The sequence below is a fragment of the Mandrillus leucophaeus genome, unplaced genomic scaffold (genome assembly GCF_000951045.1).
Source record: "Mandrillus leucophaeus isolate KB7577 unplaced genomic scaffold, Mleu.le_1.0 Scaffold1065, whole genome shotgun sequence".
In the NCBI taxonomy this organism is placed as follows: domain Eukaryota; kingdom Metazoa; phylum Chordata; class Mammalia; order Primates; family Cercopithecidae; genus Mandrillus; species Mandrillus leucophaeus.
In genome coordinates this window covers 674304-700248 of record NW_012098821.1, presented here as the reverse complement: position 1 = coordinate 700248, position 25945 = coordinate 674304, and the positions used below count along the sequence as shown (strand labels likewise).

General features: G+C 34.9%; 2 protein-coding genes across 2 annotated transcripts in view; one reads left to right on the top strand and one right to left on the bottom strand.

The window, feature by feature from the left end:
• MMP26 (matrix metallopeptidase 26) overlaps positions 1-25945 on the bottom strand; it is a 323658-nt gene that overhangs the window by 6068 nt on the left and 291645 nt on the right. The window lies entirely within an intron of this gene.
• The window catches only part of LOC105542948 (olfactory receptor 51A4-like), a 30980-nt gene continuing 16329 nt past the window's right edge, over positions 11295-25945 (top strand). The window contains exon 1 of the mRNA XM_011984675.1: positions 11295-12154. Within this exon, the coding sequence (XP_011840065.1) occupies positions 11295-12154 (860 nt within the window). The remainder of the gene's footprint in view (positions 12155-25945) is intronic.

The following is a 25945-nucleotide window of genomic DNA, read 5'->3' as shown; positions in this document are numbered from 1 at the left end:
TGGGAGGTCGAGGCTGCAGTGATCCATGATCATGCCATTGCATTCTAGCCTTGACAACAGAGTGAGATCCTATCTCCAAGAAAAAAAAAAAAAAAAGAATTAAAATGGAAGATAATGAAAGAATTTGTTAAAAATATACAATTATTTAGAGCTTATTACAAGACAATTCTGTGTTTTAAACCTTTGGTATAGATTAAAATACAGTATAAAAATTTTATAGGTTAAAAAAATGAGATTCAAAGAGTTGAAAGAACATGCCAAAGTCACACTATTAATGATTAGAGAAAATTCGCTTCAAATCTGTTAACAAAATATTTCATCAACAGGAGTAAACAACATGATATATATGTGGAGGCAGGTCAACAGGTAGATGAGAGATAGATAGACAGATAGACGGCTACTACTCAACAGCAGCAGGCAACAAACTACTGACACATGCAACAAAATAGACATTAAAAACATGTTGAATTAAAGACGTGGGAAACCAAATGGTAATCCTATTTGAGGCTCAAGAACAAGGAAAGCTAATTTGTAGAAAGCAATGAGTATAGTGGTTGCCTCGGTCATGGAGGGGATTGTTTGTAAAGGAGCACAATAGAAATTTATCCAGGAATGAAATGTCTATTTCTTGACTGATATCTGGGTAATACAAATATATTCACTTTTTGAAACTCACTAAGCTGTACACTTAAGATTCATGCATCATACCATTAAACCTCTACAAAAATAAATACAATTTCAATGAATAAAGAAAATAAAAATAAAGATTAATAAGGTACTAAAAGCGGCACCCATTTCACCATGAGTAATATAGAACTGTAATATAAATGGTAATGTATGTGGTCAAATGAGCATATAAATAATCTTTCTGTTGATGTTATTGAAATGTGAGTGCTGTATCCCAGCTAATGCGCTAAAGGAAGAAAGTTATATGCTAAATCACAGGTAACTAATGGAATGTCAACCAGAAGAATTAATAAAATAAGACATATGTGATATACTTTGAAAAGATAATATGGTTAATCTGAAAAAGGCAAGATGGATTTAAGATTGCCTATGGAAACAATGATGTTTGTTGTTAGACAAATATGGTATAGAGACAGTTATTCCTGATAAGCTCTATCGACTTCGTAAAATATGAGTTTGTTCACTAAAGTCTCACGGTGATATAGGCCTTGTTATATTTTCATTTCAAAGATTAATAAACTAGGGTTTAGGGAATATAAAACTCTTTCCATGGAAATGACACAAATATTAATATTTACATCTATATCTGACTAACTTTTAAGTCAGATTATGTATTAAATGAGGCATGCTGCTTATCTTTACTGGCAGATCTCCATCAGTAACATCATCAACATATCTTTGATGTTTCTATAGCCTGAATACATTCAAAAACCTAAGCTCATGGAGTCACAGTGAAAGAAACAAGGTGAAAATTACTAAAACTTATTCAAAATCTATAGCAGTTTTGAAAGAAGAGAAAATAAAATAAAATAAAAATCCTCTAAGTCTCTCACATTTTCTCCAATGTTCTGAACATAGACTTCTCTAGGATGGTTAAAAATCAGGTTAAATCTCCCTATCCCATTGAAGGAAGGTGACCAGAGAACCCCCATAGAGCATGGTTCCTCAGTCACTCTGACGTGTTCTTGAAATTCTGTTGCAGAAATGTTAATAAATGAAACCTTCCTGAAATTTCAAAATATTCTGTTGTACACAATAACTATATACAATTTTTATTTGTCAATTGACAAATTTACTAACAAATTGAAAAAATATGAAATATAAAGAAGCCCTCATATTTTACAGCCCATAAATGACACTGTAGGTTCGTTAATGACAGCAACTTCACGTTGCATTAATATCTGTAGTACAGACTTTAGAATTTGGAAGGAACCCATTATTCATTAAATGAATAAAAGTGTTGAGTAAAAAACAATCTCATAGCTGGTAAGGAAATCAGAAGTGAGTGAATACTTAACAAACTAGCGATACATAGGTGCATATAATTCAGATCGCTCAACACAGGACGAGTGATCATTATAACAACTTATTGAACATGTACACTGTGTCAAGAATGCACTTTCTTCATCAACCCAACTACCTGTGAAGTAGGTGTTTTATGGTATTCATCTTGTAGTTAAGGAAATGAGGTTTTGAGGTCATTTAATTGTCATTGGGGTCACAATGCTCAAAGTTATATACAGAAGTTATAAACAAAGAGTATTTTATTCTGAAGGCAGAAGCTTTGATCACTGGCCTGGATTGCCACTTTTGATGAGACTGCCCCGTCTCTCATCTTGAAACACACCTCTCTAATGCTGCTCCTGGAACTCCCAGTATGTCCCATGCGATCTGATAGGGCCGGCACAGATGAGCAGCCACCTGTGAGCCTGACCCAGCACTCAAGTACATGAGTGCTGAGTGCTAAGAGCCGGCTTGACTAAGAAAGCAAATGAATGACTTATTAATGATTCAGCTGCAGATAAGGTAAACAATGTATTGAAAGTACAACAGTGTTTCTCAAAATGTAATACGCATGGAATCGCCTGTGGATATTAATAAGAATGCAGAGTCTAATTCAGCAGGTCTTGGATAAGCCTAATGTTCTAAATTTCTAACAAGATCCTAAGTAATGCCAATGCTGCTGATCCAAAATCATACTTTTTAAATAGTTATGAGGCAGAACATATTGGCAATATAAGGAACAAAAGACCTGTGAATTTAACCAGAAAGTTTTAATAATGGATACCAGATTTTATATATATTTTTAAATCAGAACTATGGAAACAGGCCCCTATCTCTCCTCTCACCCCCATCTATGCTTTCATCTTTCTCATCATGCCTGTAGTATTTGATCTCCTGGGTATAAACATCTGGCCTGTGCCTAAGACCTCTCCCAGAAGATTTTGAATGGTTTCCCATCTCCTTTTGGATGAAAGGAGAAAAAGTAATTTTGAAGATATCAGAGTGCATGGCCACCTTTTCTGTCACTCAGGTAAAGAGTAGGTGCAGGGAGAATTTGTGTGGCATTGGAAAATTGATGTCTCTGTATATGTATTTATATATGTACATATACATACATATATATGTAAAGTTAACTTTCAAACATCCTCAGGCATGTCAGTCAGGAGGTATTTCAGAAGAAAGAATTGTTGTTATAGGAGATGACAACTTCATGCACCCTGAAGACCTTGCAGTGGGGCAAGATATGGAGGTGTAAGACAATGATATTGATGATCCCGAGCCTGTACAGGCCTAGACAATGTAGTGTTTATGTATTCGTTTCTAACAAAAAGTTCAAAAAAATTAAAAAAAAAAATTTAAAAATATAAAAAGGTTATAGAATAAGGATATAAAGAAAAAAGTTTTTACAGTTATACAATGTGGTTGTGTTTAAGCTAAGTGCTATTACAAAAGATTCAAAAATTTAAAAAATTAAAGTTTGTAAATAAAAAAGTTATAAGAAGATAAGGTTAATTTATTATTAAATAAGAAAGTTTTAAGCTAAATTTAGGGTCGCCTAAGTGTACAGTAGTGTACATTCACTCACCAATCACACCCTGACTCACCCAGAGCAACCTCGAGGCCCACACACTCCTTTTATAGAAAGTGCCCTACCAAAGTGTAGCATTTTTAATCTTTTATGTTGTATGTTTACCATACATTATTTATGTTTGGATATACAATTATTTACTATTGTGTTACAATTGTCTATAGTATTTAGTACAATAGCTTGCTGCATGGTTTTGTAACCCAGGAACAATAGGCTATAGCATCTACTTTAGTTATGCCATCTCGGTTTGTGTAAATACACTCTACGATGTTCTCATGACAGTGCCTTTCTCAGAATGAGTATCTCTATCATTAAGTGTTGTATGACATACATACAGGTATGCACACAAACACACCTATATATTTTATTAAAATTATACATGCTTATATTTTTAAAAATCAAACAGTGCAAAGATTTGAGAAAAGAAATAGCAGTTCCTTGACTCTCCTTTGCCATCTTCAGTACACTCCCTAAAGGAAACAATTTTGAGTTGTTTAAATTTCTTCTTTTATAAGTTTTTCCAGTAATAACATTCAACTACTTAACTAATGTGTTTATATTGTTATTTACTGATTTGCAGTCTCGGATAATATCTATTGTCATAATAAATAAGAATTCACCTTAACTGAAAACCCTTTAAGTCCTATCCTTCTTAATATGTTTGTTATTATTTTATTTTCTTCCTTGTGTATGCTAAGCTTCTAAACAATATTATGGTCATTGTACTTCTCATTAAAACAGATACAAATAATATTTCTTCACTCTTCACTTAGGAGAATGAGGATATTAATGTCCACAAATACTTCTTTTAATGAACTATCTTTTTACTTAAAAATTGTTTATATTATTTTGTCACCACAAAGTAATCTTTCATATTTTTCTTCAAAAGTTGAAAATCAACAAATAATATGTATAATTCTATGACTATGGGATTATAAATTGCATATTTATAAAATGCAGAATTATTGCATATCCATTTTATTTGCACAACTTTCACTATTTCATCAAGTTTTTCATTAGTTTACTTTTCCTTTTGCATTATTTTGTGTTTGCAAACTTAAATTTTAATTTTTAAATATATTTTATGTTTTCTTTTCTTTTCCATCCCTATATTTTGTTCTTTGCTTGCAGAAATTTTGTCAAGTGTTCAATATATACATTGAATAAAAGACCTTCATGTGATGCTACCCCAAAAGAAAAAATCCATGGGTCATGGAAGATGTGGTGTTTTCTGCCCTCATGACTGTGGACTCTGTCATGTTAAATTCATTGGTTTCGAAAGGAGGTACACTTTTTCCATAAATAAACTACAGTTATCATCTGGAAACTTTGGTGTCTTTATACTCAGAAACCAAATGGCCAGAAGAAGATTAATCATATTTTCAAGGGTAACTGACCCTGATCCTCAGAAAAAAGAAAAACTGTCATAAAACATGCAAAAAAGCCAGGTCATGGAGCTGGAATAATCCTCTCTGGGGATTATCCTAATGGGCAATACTCAGTCCAGAGCTTTCGCCTGGATTGGCCAGATTTTTCAGTCCTATATTGTACTTTTACTTTTCTTTCTGTCAAATCCTGCTTTTTCCCCTTCCCTTTCACAAATATTGAACTCTTAGTATATTAAGTCTGTATTATGACAGAGTGTATGAGAATTAACATAACATAGGGGCAAAACTGTAAATGTGAATTGCTCTCTGTTCCATATAAACACGAATTATTTCTGATTTTTTAAATTATTGTTTTCTGCATGGGATAGAATAAAAATATTTATCAAATGAATGCCTGTCATGTATCTAAGGCTAATGAATCTAAGAAGTCATATCTGTCCAGTGGTTGTAACTACTACTTGGTTGAACTTCCAGCAGTCTACAGTCACTTTCCAAGGTGTAACTGTAGTCTGCAGAGACCACACAGGTGAGTTAAAATAGGAAATGTGACACAAAATTTCATCAATGACCTTGGGGTATGGTATTTGTTTTGGAATTAACTTATTAGCCCCAGACATTTGCAGACAATTTCATAGACCTCTGTTTCGTCTCTCTCACTGTAAAAGCTCTTACTCATTAAACTAAGCATTGAGCCACTACCAAATACATCAGTCCCAATTATACATTAGAGATATCAGTGTCAATTCAGATCCTGCATCCAACAGTCCTAAAAATGACATGATATTCATTTTTCACCAGTATAGTTACTCAAGCAAGTGACAGTCAATCCCTTTGCATGACCAGGGAAATCAGTATAATGTGTATAACGGTGATAAAATAACTAACCTGGGGACTTATTCAATCGTTGGTTTGCAGTCTGAAGGAATTCAGATCTGGAATCTTGGCAAGGGCTTGCAAATTCTCCATGAGGCAACTGCTCTCAGCTTCATGGTTATTCATCTTTGATTTCTTGTGAGGATGCAAGCCAAGTATTACTGTTGTTGCTGCCCATTGTTTTGCTCCTATGGGTGCCCCTTTCTACATGCTTCTGAGAGCAATATCCGCAAAATGTTTGTTTCATGTCTTAAGGTTTTAGCTGGATATTAAATTCTGTATTTTGTGACGGTACTCACAAGTCATATACTTTTTGCTATATAATTTCATTTTCTAACTTCGTGGACTAAGCAAGCTCAATGTGTCATGCTTACTTTGTCATATCTTGCTGGTAGATTCTATCGTATTTTCGTAACTTCTTTAGGGTATAGTCCTTTTCTGCTCTCATCACACACAACACCTCACCATCTGTTTATGCTGCAAATTATTCCTAATTTATGACCTGGTGGTGGGAAATAGGTGAAGGTAGAACCCTAACAATGTAATCCTTTTGTTCTTTCTCAAACTGCTGCTAGTCTGACAGAGTAATGAAATTACACTGATCTGAAGTGTCAGTTCAGTGATGATATGTGAGATGATGTGGCCATATCTTCCAGGACACAGTATATAACCTAAATCAATATCCATAGTGTTCTTTTTTTAATATGAAGAAAACTTATTTTTATTATGAAGAAAAAAATAGTGTTGTCATTACCAAACATTGCTTCCATTTACCCACTCTGAGAACCTGTGTTTTAGTCCTGCTGTTCTGGGCTCTGTTGGTTTAGAGATTCTGATTCCATAGGTAAAAATATTATACCAAAAGACATATAATTCTGTTAAACTATTAGAGATGGCACCATGTCATTCTAAGACACCAGTAAGCAAAGAAAATAATTACTTTAATAATCAGAATGAGTTAGAAGTGCTGACACTCAATGTGGCCAAGTAAGAATATGCTTACTGTTAGGTGATCCCTGGGCATCCTTTGATGTTTCTTGCCCTGCTTTGATGGTAAATAGATGTATTTTTCCACTTTTGCTCTACTGTAAAGAGATACCTGGGATTGAGTAATTTAAAAAGGAAAGAGGTTTAATTGACTCACAGTTCTGCATGGCTTGGGAGGCCTCAGGGAACTTATAATAAGGTCAGAAGGCAACAAAGAAGCAAAGGCACATCCTACATGGTGGCAGGCAAGAGTAAGTGAAGAAAGTGATGGGGGAAGAGCTCCTTATAAAACCATGAGATCAGATTTCATGAGAACTCACTATCATAAAAACAGCATGGGGGAAACCATCCCTATGATCCAATCACCTCCCAACAGGTCTTTCCCTGGACACTTGGACACCTGGACACTTCAATTTAAAATGAGATTTGGGTGGGGACACAAAGCCTACCGTATCAATGGACAAATGCAAAAGCCACAGCTTAAGACGTTTATGGTGGCCAAGGATTAAGTTCTAGCTAAGGGTACAGAAATCTGAGCTGGATACTAGAGAAGAGGGATAGTATATTACAGTTGGAGCCTCAGGACAGCTGCAGTGTAGGGGACTTTGAATCATCCCACTAACAGTTCACCTGTCGCTTCTGAATGGACAAAAAGTCCTATACTAATTCTGAAAAAGCTGCTTCCGGAATTTATTTCTGAAGTTTTTAGGTGAAAGTGAGCAATGGTTGAACTGCAGTTGATGCTCAGTGAATCACCTGGATGTTCTTATTCTGCCAGACCTGAAGCACTCATTCCTCTAATGAGAGTGTTATAGCTAACAGGTCTCATTTGAGTCCTTCTTGAAAATTTCTTTCTTCTAAATGGAGCCACTTTATCCAAAGTCATGACTACTCCCATTTAAAAACCACATCCAATGGCCCATCAATAGACTGTTAAAAAGGCTCAGGCCTTTCTTCCAATTCAGGACAATTTCGAAGTGGGATCATTTTAGCCTTAGAGATCTCTTCAAGATTTAATGCAGTTTTTCTAACAATTGAATGGAACTTAATTTCTCTTTCCACTAGTTCTATTTCCCTTTTTTCCCTGATAGCTGTTTAACATAGAAACACTCCCAATAAACTTCTGCACACAAATGTTTAGCTCAATGTTTATTTCAAAGGGATTTCAACCTGCAACAACATCATTATCAAAGACAAATATGAGTAACACAAGAGCAAGAAATCTTTACTTTATGTAACAGTAAAAATACATTTATTTAATATAGGAAGTACTCAGACTAATAGATAAAAATTTTAAAAAATGAACAAAGGGTATACATAGACTGGCCTCTAAAATTAAATTCAGGTGCTCTTAAACATGAGAAGAATTAAAACTTCCATTTAATAAGATAAAAATTGCATGTATAAGCAAGTAGCAAAAGCGACTGGGAAAACTCAATTATAATGGCACAGACATAATGACCTAGGAAAATAAATTGTGAACACTTCTCCAGAAGAACCTATAACTGCAGATGAAAGAGCAATCAATTCTGTTGAATAAAGCAGAATAGGTCACATAGGATACTAATCTTCAATGGCTAATTTATATGCAGTATAGCAATTCAGCTGATTCTGTTTGAGTCTACTCTTATTTAAGGACTCACCTGTGTAAAAAAAGACCTGTGGGCTTTTTAATCCCTCTGGGACTTGCTTCTTGAGTTGTCATCCTCAGAGGCCTTTGTTCCACGAAGAAGGCACCAGGGTAGAAGGGCTGGAGTAAGACCATCAAGATCAATACATGTGCCTAATAGCTGGGATTGGAGTGGCTTTATCCTGGGCTCAGCGCCTTCTTACCTTGAAGTATAGACCAAGCATGATCTTGGTAAGTACCTGAAAACTCTGATGTTCCAATTGCAAGTCTCATTAATCAAGAGCATTAAGATGGGTATTTTATCCTTAATAAGCAGCTATGATTTTACCATTTAATACTTGCTTCCATGACAACATATACTCAAGATTTGACACAATCTGCATAACACCATCCTGACATTATTATACAAAGATCATTATACTATTAATATAAAGAAGATGATAACCTTATTTAACAACTTTCATGTAAATACTAAACTTTATTTTAACTTCATTTTAAAAAGACATTCTGTATCTGTTACTTCAACTTTTTTGCATTTTTATAAACAAGACAATTTAGTTGAGTAGACATTTCTGAGCTGAAGACAGAATACTGGACAATCCTATCTGTGCAATGTTCTATTTTCCTCTAGATTCTCTAAAAGCAACATCTTTTAAAGCAAAATAAAATAATTTTCTTCAAGAAGGGCGCAGCATTTTCTAAAGAAAGATTTTTATACCCACTTTTCCTCACTGATTGCGAAGTAATTTTTATCCTATTAAGAGGGCTGGTATGAGCTCAAAGTTATTAGCTGGGTTGAACGTGGAGGGATATAAAGCTCAGATTTTTAAAAGTGTACATTGATTAAATGATGCAGAGCTGTTAAAGCAGTTACTATATGTCAAAAACAATACCAACACCTTGGCAACCCAAAGTTTTGGGAGGATGTTCCCTAGAGAACATTTGGGAGGAAATCAAAAGAGGAACGGTGTCTCCATATATGCACAGGACGGAACAGCATGGAGGGGAGATGAAGTCAGTGACAGAGAAGTTTGAGGCAGTGAAGCCGGAACTGGCTATATTTCATACAAAAGCCATACAGAAGGATCTCAAGAAACAAAAGGTGCACATTCTTCTCAAACGATTCACTTACCTAAACAATTTTAACATTAAATACACTTTGAACCTCTGTCTTGGAGGGAAAGAACTTCCTATAACTCTATTCAACCATATGGAATAAATAAACAAATAACAATCTTAAAAGCCCTGTTACAATAAATCTTCAGTTTTCCATTGAAGACTTAATCTCACTCTTTTCAGATTAATATCAGAAGCAAGACTTGGGAGTTGGAGGACACTAGGCCTAACAGATAAAAAGAGCCCTCAGTTGGTAGTTGGGCCACTTGACACAACCGGGTTAGTGTTTAAGACAGACAGCCATCATACTGGTATTAGCCAAAGTAATAAAAATTTATACATTGCCCTCCTCTGATTTTGTATAAGGATCTTCTAAACTCTAGGCAAATATTATCTTAACACTTGCCTTATTTTTTCTTGTGTTTTGTTTGCTTTTTTGCATGTAATTTCTTATTCAATCCAGAACTTCCTAGGTATTTTTTAAAAATGTTATTTTATTTTAAGTTCTGGGGTACATGTGCAGGACATGCAGGTTTGTTACATAGGTAAACATGTGCCACGGTGGTTTGCTGCACCCATCAACCCATCACCTAGGTCTTAAGCCCAGCATGCATTCGCTATTTTTCCTAATACTCTTCCTCCCCCCACCTCAACCCCTGACAGGCCCCAGTGTGTGTGTGGTTCCTCTCTCTGTGTCCATGTGTTCTTGTTCTGTTCATTCAGCTCTGACTTATAAGTGAGAACATGAGGTGTTTGGTTTTCTGTTCCTGCATTAGTTTGCTGACGATAATAGCTTCCGGTTCCATCCATGTCCCTGCAAAGGAAATGATCTCATTCCATTTATGGCTGTATAATATTCCATGATGTACATGTACCACATACAAATCCTTCCTAGGATTTCTTTAAAAGGGGTATACGGACTTAAGAAGACGATGCAAAGGCACTCAGAAATCTGTGGTAGTGAAGAAAGAGACGAAAAGAGAAAGAACAGCGTGGGATGATAGATTTTGACAATAAAATTTTATATTGTTTCTCTACACAATCAGTAATCAGTAACAAAAATAGAAAATAATAGAGGATGAATGATTCTGCAAAGAATAGCAATAAAATCGTAATGATCTAAAAATAAATCTTGCAAAATCCTCTATAAAAAATGACAACATATTTTTGAGAGATACAAAAGAAGATTTGAGGAAAGGAAAAGAAAATCCATGTTTACACTGAAGCCACTACATACATGTATGTTTCTTTTTCTGAATTTTATGTAAATGCTTTGAACTTTTAAAAAAATTATAAATTTTTAACAAAATTTTAAACAACTTTTTTTCCAGCTGAATTTTTATGACAGAAATTTTAAACAAATTCATAAACAGTACAAATATTGCAACATTTATATTAAAAAGCAAAAGTCTCAAGTCTTTGAGTTGGATAATATTTGCCTGTATAATTATCTCAGTTGATCAGTAGTCCTCGTATAGGACTTGTATCTATTATAATCTGTATCTATTTTAAGATTAGATTTTGATATCAATTTGCATCATTTTTCTCTCAGTTTTTTGTTTTTAGTTGAGTCTACCTATCTATTTCTCCCTTTAGGTTTGTGTCTAAAAATTGTCTATATACCTAGTGTCATAAGACCTCAATGAGTTCAATAGGATAGAGCCAGGCATTTGAGCCAATCTACTTATACCTCTACAGAAAACCTCTTATGAGCTTCTCATCTTTGCTCTTAAATACTGGGATGTCCATTCTCAATACCTCTGAAATGGAAATCTCTGTTTTCTACTTGGTTGGGATCCCAGATATGGAACAGGCCAACATTTGGATCTCTCTCCCCATATGTCTCATGTACACTGTTGCTATCCTGGGGAATTGTACCATTCTATTTTTCATAAAAACAGAGCCTTCTTTGCATGAGCCCATGTACTATTTTCTCTCCATGTTGGCTCTCTCCGACCTGGGACTATCCCTCTCCTCTCTCCCTGCCATGTTAAGGATTTTCCTGTTCAATGCTCCAGGAATTTCCCCCGATGCCTGTATTGCTCAAGAGTTTCTCATCCATAGATTCTCAGCTATGGAGTCATCTATACTTCTTATAACGTCCTTTGATAGCTTTATTGCCATCTGCAACCCCCTGAGATACACTTCCATCCTCACCAGTGCCAGAGTCATTCAAATTGGGCTTGCTTTTTCTCTCAAAAATGTTTTGTTGATCCTCCCATTTCCTTTCACTCTAAAACATCTAAAATACTGTAAGAAGAACCTCCTGTCCCAATCCTACTGCCTCCATCAAGATGTCATGAAGCTGGCCTGCTCTGACAACAAGGTCAACATCATCTATGGCTTATTTGTGGCTCTCACAGGCATCATAGACTTGACATTTATTTTCATGTCCTACATGTCGATACTGAAAGCAGTGTTGAGCATAGCATCACAAAAGGAAAGGCTCAAGGTCCTCAATACATGTGTTTCCCACATCTGTGCTGTGCTCATCTTCTATGCGCCCATTATCTCCCTAGCTGTCATCTACCGATTTGCCAAACATAGTTTCCCAATCACTAGGATCCTCATAGTTGATGTTTTTCTGCTTGTGCCTCCACTGATGAACCCCACTGTATACTGTGTGAAGAGCCAGCAGATAAGAAATCTCGTCTTAAAAAAACTGTGCCAGAAGCAAAGCTGAAGGGGATGCTTAACCACATGATGCTTAACTCAATGTCGAGAAAACAAGCAGAATAGATCAATAAGAAAACATACTATGTTAATCATGTTACAATATAGTTTCTCAATCTGTTTATTAGGATTAAAGAATCAAACTTGAAAACCTGTTGGTTCAGTATTTAGGCTTGGGGCTCTGATGTAAATAAAATGTATTCCCAGGTTTTACTCTTATGCAGCTTCCCTTACCACTCCTATGAACACAATGCATTCTTGTCATTTTCATAATGATTAAAAGACTATTCTATATGTTAATTTGAAAATTAATGGTATACACTTGCATAACAACTGGACAGTGATCAGAGGTGACCAAAGACTACCTCTTTATTTAAAGTACTTATTTTCAACACATACTTTTGACATTTTTGAGATATGTGCTTGTTCTCAGGAACTGAAATTGAGATAGGCAATAACTAACACTCTTGCACATGAAACTATTCAAACAAACTAACATGCATACAAGAAAAATTTATAAAAATAAAATAAACATTGGCTTTATTTACTCATTTTATTTACTGTAATATTTCCTTCCTGAGCATCAAATGTCATCTTCTAAGGTGACAGATTCCTGTCTTTGACATTTCAATGGGAATTCTACATAATGACAAAGACTCACTCCTCTACTTCTCAACTTGGCCTTGATTTTCATATTCATCTCCATATTGTTCAATTTTAGCAAGAGTCATCCTAGGTCAGTTTAACCAAAGCCCCTTCCCTTCCATATCTGATTACTCTAGATGTTTAATTGATTTCCTCATATTCTACCATTCCCCACTTGATGTATGACAATTCTGGCTTGCTGTTAGCAAGAATCCTGTTAGGTCAAGTATATGCTTTGGACATTTGTCCCCTGCAAATCTCATGTTAAAATTTAATCTCCAGTGTTGGAGATGGGCCCTAGTGTGGAGTTGTTTGTGTCACGTGGGTGAATCCCTCATGAGGGGCATGGTACCATTCTTGCAGGATTGAGTGAGTTCTCACTCTACGTTCCTGTGAGATCTGGCTGTTAACAAAAGAGCTTGGCTACTTCTTCCTCTTTCGTTTTATCTTGCTTCCTTCCTCTTGCCATGTGATACCTTCTCCCTTTCCCCTTCTACCAATGAGTAGAGACTTTCTGAGGATCTCGCCAGAACCAGATATTGGTATCATGCTTCTTGTACAGTCTGCAGAACTGTGAGCCAAATAAACCCATTTTGCTATAAAGTACACAGACTGAGATATTTTCCTTTACAGCAACACAAAACACTAGGAATGTCAGGTGAGCCAGAGTCTTCCCTACTCTTGATGTTTCCTTTTAATAATTTTCCACTTAGTAACCTATGCCCCAACCTTACTCCTTATCCATAAATTCTTGCTTTTCACTGTTTATTTAGAGTTGAGCCCAATCTCTCTCCCCTACAACAAACTTCTGTACACATCATGTTACTCTCTGTTAATAAAGTTTTTCTTACTGTTCTTTAAGCATCAAAAGTAACTGAGGTGCCATGATTCAGGATCACATTAATCATTGGACCCCCAGACTTTTCACTCAGGACCATATGTACACACTTTTGACAGCCCATTGAACAATCGTAAGGACAGATTTGATTCTTAAGGTTTTGTGTGTACTCAAGAAGCTGTGCTACAATCCCAAGTAAGCAGAAACTGAGTTAGAGGCCCAGGTTCAGGCTTCTCTGTTTGACAGGTAACTGATAGGCTGGAAGTCTTTCTTCCTGGCTCTGTCTTGAGTAGGGATTATTCCTCAACTTTTGGGGTATATGTTCTTCCTGGATCCTTACTTTGATTAAAATTTATTTCCTGATTTGTGGGCTGGAATTTTTTTCATGATGGTGTGTGAAAATGTTTTATTACTTCCATTTGATTCTTCTTCTCCTAATGAGAATTTCTCAGTCAATTGAAATTCCCTTCTTGAATATTTGCTGACTGTATGTACACCAAGTCTATTCACTGCCTTCACCCCAGGACCCATGCTGTTGCATCAGGGCACCATTTTGAGAGCAGGGTGGCACTAGCACCATAAGCCCCTGAGGGGCCTGAGAATCAGCCCATCTAGGGCCATCGCTGATACCACCACCACTGGTACCTGTGCACAATGCCTGATGACCTGAGGACAATCTTTCCTGGGTCTGCCAGTGCCACAGCCACCAAGGACCGACCTGTTTGGTCTCATCACTATCACTGAAGATGACCTCACTTAATACCAAGAAGGAACCACTGTGCACCAGCACTTTCCCCCGAGGAGACTGATGACTGGCCCACCTGGCACCTCCATCCCCAGAACAGCCTCACCGCAGCCTCCACAATAAACCTCAGCTTAAGCAGCTCACTTCTCTATACTCACTTGAACTCCCTATACACATCAAGAGCTTTCAAGGCACCCGGGAACCCCAAACAGCAATCATCTGAGGCAGAAAGACAGGGAAAGGGCTAACTGAAAATAGACTGGATACTTTATCCATTCAGAGGAGCTTTGGAAACAGCCAGATGACTGCTTGATGTTTCCTCAGACACTTGCCTAAAAGGTAGCCCACAGCTTCTGTCAGATTACCTATCAGGACAAAAGAAAATCATAAAAATTCCCCATAAATATTGGTTTAAAAAAAGATTTAGACCTTATTGAGTCAGTAACTTCAATTTATTCAATTTTTGTCAAAAATACTATTTGGACAGAAATATAAAGTGTATTAAAGATAAGAACTACTTTATATAGACCAGTGAGTTTTGTATTACTATGCTTTACTAACTCATAGCTAAGAATTTTAAAATCAAATGTATAAGATCTCTGTGGCTTGTCTGTGTGTTCATGCATTCATGTAAACATGTTATGTAGATGTAATATTTTTCTACTTCTGGGTAGTATTACCGAATTAGTTTATAAAATACTTTAAAGGAACTTTATTCAAATTGGCATACAGATTAGTGAGTGCCTATAAATTAAATATTCCTAAAATTTCCAGAAAAAAACCTAAATAAAATTATTTTCAAATTTGCTTGACATAGGCAAATATGTGGTAAGTGAGCCTATTTTAATAATGTTTGCTTAATGAAAACCCTTATATCTTCTGAGTTATCAGCATTAAGCATAATAAAAAGCATACATTTTACTTTACTTGGGTTTAAAAGCTGAGTAAGGTAATAGTATATCTACTGGATGTTTAAGATTATGAAAATCATTCAACTTAGGAACATGAGTAAAGATGCAATTAAAATTAATTGTTTAATATAAATATTTTATGTGTGTCAACCACAGCAGTAAAACAAACGAAAATATATCTAACTTTTTAGGTTAATGTTTACCTAACATGCCTGCTACATAAAAAAAGTTAACAGGTAAATTACTTGAGATATGAGATAATGGCTAGCTTTGTTCGGTGTTATGTCTACCTTGAAACAATTTCCAGAATATTTTAGTAACTTGCAACCTTAATGTTAGGCTGCTTCATTAATAATAGATATTTGTTAAGTATCTAAGTCATTTCTAATAAGATGAACTAGTACAATATTCATTACTAAGCATAAGTTTAAGTTTACACTCTTTTGGCATCCTATTTTTATATGTTTTATAGAAGTTACATATATTTGAATTCGTTAGTAAACATGTTTTGGCCACATTGAAAAATTGATCTATGAGTAAGTATATGCCTCTAGAAATTGTGAAATTGTGTATTAATAAATTTGCAATCCTATTACCAAATCTGGGCTTATGACAATTCATATTTGTCTATTTCTTATTATAGTTTTCTCTGTAAAGAAAGAAACTGATGGTTAAATGTTATAATCAATGTATGTGGACAAAACTACTAAAAATAATAAGGAAAAAACTCATTTAAAAAACATTTAAGGAAAGTCCAGTGTGTTTTCAAGAAGAAAAAGTATGAAGTATGAAAGATATGATGTTGTTTAGGGGGAAAAAAGGCAATTTTATCCTAAAGTAATTTCATTCTAAAGTATGACCAAGTATTCCTGAATGAGAAAAGGAAAACTCACATGGATATTTTTTAAGAGTATAGATTGTTTGTAAACAGGAATTTTATGTGTGGTCAAGTTGACTAAATATGTAAGTGGATTTATTTTTATTAATTATCTTTAACATCTTTAATTATCTTTAATACAGATGCAAAACAAAAATGACAAAGTTTCATGGATTATTTGTCTGCTCTTAATAAAAAATTGTAAAAGTGTTTTTCTGTACCATTTTAGTAATCTACTAGAAAACCAAAGTTCCATGTCTTATCAGAATAGTTTGCTACATTTTATCCTAATATTTATGCTATGATAAAGACTATTTAAGAGATTATTTTAAGAAAATAATTAATTATTTAAAAGAATCAAGACTTCTCATTTTTAAAAGAGCTTTTTTAAAAAAAATTTTTGAAAATGTTGCCTTTCCAAAATCAAATCCTAAATGAAGTCTTCCTGTTCTTGACTTGATCTTGAGATTTCCCAGAGGGCCTCTGAAAACTCTCAAAAGATTTGTTCTTTCACCATGGAAAGAGAAAAGTTAAAAAATAATTTGGTTTATTTTACTTGCTAAATTTCATGGAAACATTGTCAAATAAAAAAGATAATTAATCTTTCCTAGGTTATATTTGTATTGTCAAAATGTTATTATTTCTGAAATCATGTAAATAGAAATTTATGAATTATTTTTCTATTTACGATATGCCCTAATATAATGCTATCAGCAGTAATTCCAGTTGTTATTTTTGTTGAGTGTCATAGAAGCAACCAAATATCTTGTCAAATTAACTCTTATTGGATCTTTAGAATTGAATGGGTTCATGAAACTGCTAACATAAAACCAACCAAAACAAAATATATTACATGGGACTGAATGAATTCATAAAGAATGGGTTTTGTTTTGAAACACTGTTGATTCTTCAATGTCCTATTTTCTGAATAAAAGAAGCCCCTTTCCCTTTTGTCTCAAGCAGTATGTAAGTTACAGAAATTTAGTAGATTATATGCTGTAAACAAATATGAAACATTTTTCTTTTCTCCCTACCTTATCCCTTCAGAATTTTGAAACTTTTATTGAATATTCTTATATCTGTGTAAAATAGTTACCAGATAAGTTCAAAAAGAATCTGTAACAGGACACAATTGAAAACACTGATTTTATTACCAAAGTTTTGGTTATAATATTATGTTTGAGAATGATGTGCTTAGAATCAAATTTAAGGAATCAAGGTTGACTTTATGAAGCCAAAGCTTAATAAAGCCATAAAGCCTTCTAGGAAAAAAACAGCCTGACACCTGGCTTACACAGTTCCCAGTTTTAAATGCAGGTAAACAAGTTCACTTTCTAATGGGTACAGGAACCTCAGAATATCTTTGAGACCTCAAGAAGAGAATAAATTCACACAAATCTCTAGGTATTGCAAATGAACTTTGGTAGTAAGTTCTTGGCTTGGCTGTTTGACCTTGAAAGAGTATTTAAAATCAAATTTGAGATTCTTATGAAAAGTTGCAGCAAAGGAAACCTGTAAGGCCTTTGCAGTTAATTGCCATTCTTGCTGCACTTACATAAATAATTAAGCCAAAGCTAATGAGACCAGACTTTTTTGGTAATTAAGAATTGTAAAGAGAGCTGAATATAAAGAGTAATTTTGTTTCACTGGAAAAGTACAGTACACTCTTATCGAGTACCACTTTTACTTTCTTTTAAAATCTGACTACAACTCTTCCAATCAATATTTCCAATTTTTCTTCTACCCTTCTGACTTGGCATTACTGAGAATGAAACTATCCTTTCACCAAACCTTTTAAGCTGAAATTGGAAAACTTGTTATAAACTTCAAAGTATATCTTCTTGCCTGCTGGTGTGTGAACCACTCAGAAACTTACCGAATCACCTGACTCTATCACTAGAGGCCTTCAAACTGCAAACAAAACCTTTAGTCATATTGCCACTGCCATCCTCACTCCATCATCTAAAGTTACTTTGAGCTCAACAGGTAGAATCCCACTAGCTGCCCTCTGAACTCAGATGCTAGGTTTTCAACTATCAATCTCTTCAAAAAACTTTCACAACAATTCCCTTCATTAAAGGCCTGAGAGCTTGCACCATCCAGCAAATATCCTTGACTACAAAGTCTCAACAGATAAGACAGCTTGTCCCTAATGAATAAAATGGACTAACATTGTAACGGATAAGACAGGTTTTCCTTGATGAAAAAAAGATGACTGAATAAGAAAACGAACTAACATTGTTCACACTAAAGAAGAATCTCTTTCATTTCCTTGAACAAGAGGGTTGATGACAGAGATTTTCACCTTGACCAAGCTCTACTCAGCCATCTCTGAACTCTCTTCTTAGCTAGCCTCAACTTTAGGGTTTCTGTGTTTATCTCTGTATTGTTCAATTTAGCAAGAATCTTGCTAAATCAGTTTAACCTGAACAGTTCACCCTCCATATCTTATCACCTGAGATACTGAATCAGGTACCTCATCCTCTACCATTCCCCTGATGATGTGTAATCACCCTGGTGGATAGTGGAGTAAGGATGGCAGTGGCAAGCTCTTAGGGCAGTGTGGCCAGAGTACACCCATACCCCTGATGTTTCCTATTAGTAATATTCCACCCACCAACTCCTCCTGCCCATCACTGCTCTGTTTTTGGCTATAAATTCCTACCTTTCCTTCTGTATTTGTTGAGACTAATCTCTTTTCCCTATTGTAACAGCACATTGTGGTAGTCACCCCCATAGCTATTGTCATAGTCTCTATGAATAAAGTCTTCCTTAAGGTTTCCTAAAAAGTGTCATGAATAATTTTTAACACTAATGCGTAAGTCATTATACTGTACATATTGTTTTCTCTCTCCCATTCAAGAACGTAAATCCTTTAATTTTTACAAAAAAGCAAAATCATGGTGCTCACACAGGTATAAAATAAACATCCATTAAAGGTGTTCTCATTTAATTTATTTTTAAGTGAGGAATGTGGCAAATGCTACAACTACTTAGAAGGAGAATTCACAGAACAGACATAGTCATAGGAGGAATGTTGACGTGAGTTTGCACATAAGTATAGGAATGGATGCTTCCACAGTAGAAGGAAGTCCATTGAACCTCTATGAGACAGAATTTATTTGCATGTCTCCATACATGAATTACTTTGATTTCTGTTAATCAATAAAATTTACAGAGTTGTAAAATATCTCAAAGGCAATGAAAGAACAAATTCCCCATCTATTTGGAATCAGATAACCCAGAAGGTTGTGCTTTAAACAATGCATACTTTTCCATCAAAACACAACTTTTTCCCTGTAGTCTCTAGTTATTATTTAAAAAATCATCTCAAAGAAAGATTAATCTTGAGCACAAAACAATACGTTCATTAACCTTGGCCTCATTATCTATGTAAGGAAAGGAAAATGCTAATTTTTCCTTCTTATAAATTGTAATAAGGAATCTAAAATTGGACATTTAAAAGCTACTTTTATATCCTGTACCTAGTCTAGAAATCCTAGTTCCAGAACTCTTTTCATCAAATTACTCCTTTAGGTATCTATAATTTAGTGTAATATTTTCTTTTCTCAAAGTCCACAAAACACCCTAAGGATCTTGGCCTACTAGGATGTGATCTTTCTTAGCCCTTCTAAGGGCTAGACCACATAGGCCAGATAAGAGGCCAGTTTACATGAGAGAGCTTTGTCAGCATTGGAGCCATAAAGTCAACTATAGTTCCTTAAAAGAGGCTGGTCATACCTGATTAAACATTCTCCAGGATGTAATACTCCAGGTAAGGCCTTTGTTGGGTAATCAACTTTAATTTTCAATTCAGCGGTATATTTGCAGTATGTGGACAGGTTTGTTACGCAGATACATGTGTACCACGGTGGTTTGCTACACAGATCATTCCATCACCTAGGTATTAAGCCCAACATCCATTAGCTGTTCTTCATAATTCTTTCCCTCCTCTCACCCCGCCACTCTCCAGCAGGTCCCAGTAGGTGTTGTTCCCATGCATGTGTCCATGTGTTCTCATAATTCAGCCTCCACTTATAAGTGATAACATAAAGTATTTGGTTTTTTGTTCCTGTGATAATCTGCTAACGATAATGGTCTCTAGCTCCATCCTTGTCCCTGAAAAGGACATGATCTCATTCATTTTATAGCTGCATAGTATTCCATGGTGTATATGTACTACAGTTTCTTTATCCAGTCTATCATTGTTGGGCATTTAGGTTGATTCCATGTTTTTACTATTATGAATAGTACTGCAATGAACATATGTGTGCATGTATATTTATAATAGAATAATTTATATTCCTTTAGGTATATACCAAGTAACTGGATTGCTGGGTCAAATGATATTTTTGCCTCTAGGTCTTTGAGGAATCACCACACTGTCTTCCATAATACTGGTACAAGAATAGACACATAAACCAATGGAATGGAATAGAGAGTCCAGAAATAAGACCATACGCCTACCACCATCTGATCTTCAACAAATCTGACAAAAATAAGCATTGGGGAAAGGATTCCTTATTTAGTAAATAGTGCTGGGAAAACTGGTTAGCCATATGCAGAAAATTGAAACTGGAAGTCCCCCTTACATCATGTATAAAAATTAACTCAAGATGGCTTAAAGACTTACCTGTAAAACTCAAAACTATAAAAACCTTAGAAGGAATCCTAGGCAATACCATTAAGGGCATAGGCATGGGCAAAGATTTCATGATAAAGATACCAAAAGCGATTGCAACAAAACCAAAAATTGACAAATGGGATCTAATTAAACTAAAGAGCTTTTGCACAGCAAAAGAAACTACCAACAGACTAAACAGAGAGATAATAACATAATGGGAGAAATTTTTTGCAATCTATCCATCTGGCAAAAATCTAATATCCAACATCTATAGGAACTTAAACAAACTTACAAGAAGAAACATAACCCCATTAAAAAGTGGGCAAAGGACATGAATAGACATTTTTCAAAAGAAGACATACATGCAGCCAGCAAACATGAAAAAAACTCAACCTCACTGTTCATTAGAGAAATGCAAATCAAAACCACAATGAGATGCCATCTCACACCAGTCAGAATTGCTATAATTAAAATATTAAAAACCAATAGATGCTGGTGAGGTTGTGGAGAAAAAGGAATGCTTTTACACTATTGGTGAGAGTAAATTAGTTCAACTATTGTGGAAGACAATGTAATCAATTTTTCAAATTGTATCATGCTTCAAAAGAAGGCAGGTTCTTACTGAACCTCTGTAAATAACATGTCATAAAAAGCAAGGACACACAATGAGAACTTCTGAACTCTGAGAATTTAATGAAAATCGACTACACTTTCGAACTATTTAATTTCAATTTTTAATGAGCAGAATTTACTAGATTATTATGGATTTCTGGTAGCTTAGAAGAGAGAAGCCTATTATATACAAAGACAATAGAGCATAACACATATATATTGTTCCTTATCAGTTGATTTAGCCCTGTAAAATTAATTCCTGTTCTGCTGAATTGTGAGTTAGTGGTCTAGTGGAGCTATCCTCCTCTTGACTAAAAAGAGTCCTGGAAATCATAACTCAGGCCAGAGAATGGTCTATAAGTAACCTAAGATGCTATTTTAAAAAATTTTGAAGTACCTAATAGAGTCCTTTTTCATGGGCCCTGAAAAACATAAAATTCTGGTCTGTTACTAATTACAGAACTTCCAGAAATGCATCAAAGTAAAAAAAAATTACCCACAGTTTTAAGATAATTAAGCTAACTTTAGAAAGTCCATCTTTAAAAGGCCATGAATAATTTATTACTAATACATTTTAAATGTAAAATTTTTGATTATAGTTGATAATGAAAATAATAAAATTGACAAAAAATTAGTTGCTTCTGTGATGTGTAAAACAAGATTATAAAAATATTACAAAAAAAAGTTTTAAACAAAATATCTCTAATCATCATAAAAACTTTGTTCAAGGACAGCAAATGTTATGTCTGATATCTAAAAGGGAATAAGCATATTTTTACAGTGAAAACAATTTTTACAGTGAAACAAACATATTTTTACAGTGAAAACAATATATCATGAGAAATAATATAAATAATATGTCAACGAAATATCAATAAAATACATGGCATATTAAGTAAAGAGAAACAATGAATTTGAAATAAGGCTTAGGAATTGGTAATTTTCTAAAACTCTATACTAAAGTATGATATATCCCTCCAGTTGAAAACTATTGGCATTGAAGATACTAGATTCAAATTAAATTTTTAAAGCCTTCTCAATTTATAAAGTGAAAAACCTGTAATTTCAAGAAAGTTAAATCAGGTGGAAGAAGTAGACACATAAAGGCCTAGTTATCCTACACTGTGAAACTGCTCTAAGATTTTTTATATGGTGTGCTGAAATCACGGAAGAGATAATCATAATTCTTTCAGAGAGAGCCAAGGAAGCTTAAAAGGTATTGTTCACAAATTGTTGACTATTGCTATTTAAGGGGCACTGTATTACTCTCCTCAGTTCCAGGGTCAGTTGAGAGTTCACCTGCCGGAACTCTTTTTTGTTTTCATTATACTTTTAAGTTCTGGTATATGTATGCAGAACGTGCAGGTTTGTTACATAGGTATACACGTGCCACGGTGGTTTGCTGCACCCATCAACCCGTCATCTACATTATGTATTTCTCCTAATGCTGTCCCTCCCCTGGTCCACCACCCTCTGACAGGCCCTGGTGTGTAATGTTCCCCTCCCTGTGTCCATGTGTTCTCATTGTTCAACTCCCACTTATGAGTGAGAACATGTGGTGATTGGTTTTCTGTTCCTGTGTTAGTTTACTGAGAATGATGGTTTCCAGCTTCATCCATGTTCCTGCAAAGGACATGAACTCATTCTATTTTATGGCTGCATAGTATTCCATGGTGTATACGTGCCACATTTTCTTTATCCAGTCTATCATTGATAGGCATTTGAGTTGGTTCCAAGTCTTTGCTATTGTGAATACAGCTGCAATAAACATACATGTGCTTGTGTCTTTATAGTAGAATGATTTATAATCCTTTGGATATATATCCAGTAATGGGATTGCTGGTCAAATGGTATTTCTGGTTCTAGATCTTTGAGGAATCACCACACCATCTTCCACAATGGTTGAATTGATTATACTCCCACCAACAGTGTAAAAGCATTCCAATTTCTACACATCCTCTCCAGCATCTGTGACTTCCTGACTTTTTAATGATTGCCATTCTAACTGGCATGAGATGGTATCTCATTGTAGTTTTGATTTGAGTTTCTCTAATGATCAGTGATGATGAGCTTTTTTTCATATGTTTTCTGGCCACATAAATGTCTTTCTTGGAGAAGTGTCTGTTCATATCCTTTGCCAGCTTTTTGATTTTTCTTTTTCTTATACATTTGTTTAAGTTCTTTGTAGGTTCTGGGTATTAGTTCTTTGTCAGATGGATAGGTTGCAAAAATTTTCTCCCATTCTGTAAGTTGCCTGTTCACTATGACGATAGTTTCCTTTGCTGTGCAGAAGTTCTTTAATTTAATTAGATCTCATTTGTCAATTTTTGGCTTTTTGTTGCCATTGCTTTTGGTGTTTTAGTCATGAATTCTTTTCCCCTGCCTATATCCTGAATTGTATTGTCTAGGTTTTCTTCTAGGTATTTTATGATTTTAGGTCTTACGTTTAAGTCTTTAATCCATCTTGAGTTAATTTTTGTATAAGGTGTAAAAAAGGGGTACAGTTTCAGTTTTCTGCACATGGCTAGCCAGTTTTCCACATATGGCTAGCCAGTTTTCCCAACACGATTTAATAAATAGAGAATCCTTTCCCCATTGCTTGTTTTTGTCAGGTTTGTCAAAGATCAGAGGGTTGTAGGTGTGTGGCATTACTTCTGGGGTCTCTGTTCTGTTCTGTTGGTCTATATATCTGTTTTGGTACCAGTACCATGCTGTTTTGGTTACTGTAGCTTTGTAGTACAGTTTGAACTCAGGTAGTGTGATGCCTCCAGCTTTGTTCTTTTTGCTTAGGATTTTCTTGGCTATATGAGCTCTTTTTTGGCTCCATATGAAATTTAAAGTAGTTTTTTTCTAACTGTGAAGAAAGGCAATGGTAGCTTGATGGGGATAGCATTGAATCTATAAATTACTTTGAGCATTATGGCCATTTTCATGATATTGATTCTTCCTATCCATAAGCATGGAGTGTTTTTCCATTTGTTTGTGTCCCTTCTTATTTCCTTGACCAGTGGTTTGTAGCTCTCCTTCAAGAGGTCCTTCACATCCCTTGTAAGTTGTATCCTTATGTATTTTGTTCTTTTTGTAGCAATTGTGAATGGGATTTCACTCATGATTTGGCTCTCTGTTTGTCTATTATTGGTGGGTAGGAATTTAAGTACATTCTTCTGAGTTGGAATCCCCAGAGCTTTCTTGGCTAATGGGAAAGCATCTGTTAGGCAGGATGAGACTTGGCAGATGAGGATAAATTGCTAAATTTACACAGCAGCAAAACTCTGGTAACTGTGTTCTGTCTCTATTTCCCCTGTACTTTGACATGTGGGCTCAAATATTTATCAACTTTCTGGTAAGCTTACTAATGTCACAGTTGCTACTTGCCTTTGCACCAGCTCAACCCAGCAATTCACATGCTTTTTGTATAGCTCTGTTCTCCAAGTGATTAAAATGGATGCCAGTACTCTGATTCGTCAAAAAGTCCAACAATGTATGTAAATGCAGGGTAGAAGTCCAGAGTTCTGCCAACTTATGGAAATCAGCCAAGTGCTAAACCAAAATTACTATTTCAACATAGAAAAAAATTAAAATCCTGTACCTGGATCTAGTTTTTAGGTAACATGTTCCTGAATTATAGAATTACTGCCTTACATGTTGAAATAATTTGTTTGGAGGTAGAGATATGTGAAACACTGAGTTTGCAGTGGGCATCTGTGAGAAAACAACAGTGACCACTAGGAGTTTCTGTCTCTATCATCTGTCCTAACCCAGCATGCTTCTAATCAGGTTTAAATATTAGCTTTATATTTATTTTTCTATTGATAAATAAGAAAGCAACCTTACGACTCTCATAAAAATCTATAATTTCTTAAGTTCTAAGTAATGTTGTGAGAGTGGGATTTATATACATTTCATTTAATCATTTAATTTAAATACAGAGGTCTCCAAATTGAGACTATGACTTTTAATTCATTCAGTGTATTTTAGTCTAAGTAAAATGATATCTGCTTATATGTGATTCTGAGACTTTAGAGGGAAGAGACAAAACAGCAATGTTATCAAGGAGCACACTACACACTGAGTTGCTGCTGTTTCCACTACTGAGTTAGAACTTGACCAAGGATTTGAGGATTAATTTGTGCTTACCTGCAGATAGGATAGGAACGAATATACAAAAGACACAACAAAAAACAAAAAACACAGCATGCCAAACAGCAGGAAAAAAACAGGTGTTGGCTCCAGTTTTATAATGTTGAAAATGTCAATTCTGTTCTATGTATTTTTATATTAAAGGAAAATGATTTATAGTAGTATTTACAGACAGGTATCCTTGAAACAAATTACTGTTTTTCACTGATTACTGCACACTTCATTTCAGATGAATTTGGGTCAGAATCTCAAAAGATGCAATCCCAAATACCATAATTCAGAATGCTGAAATCCCAAAAGTTAAAAATTCTTAATGTTCATATCCCT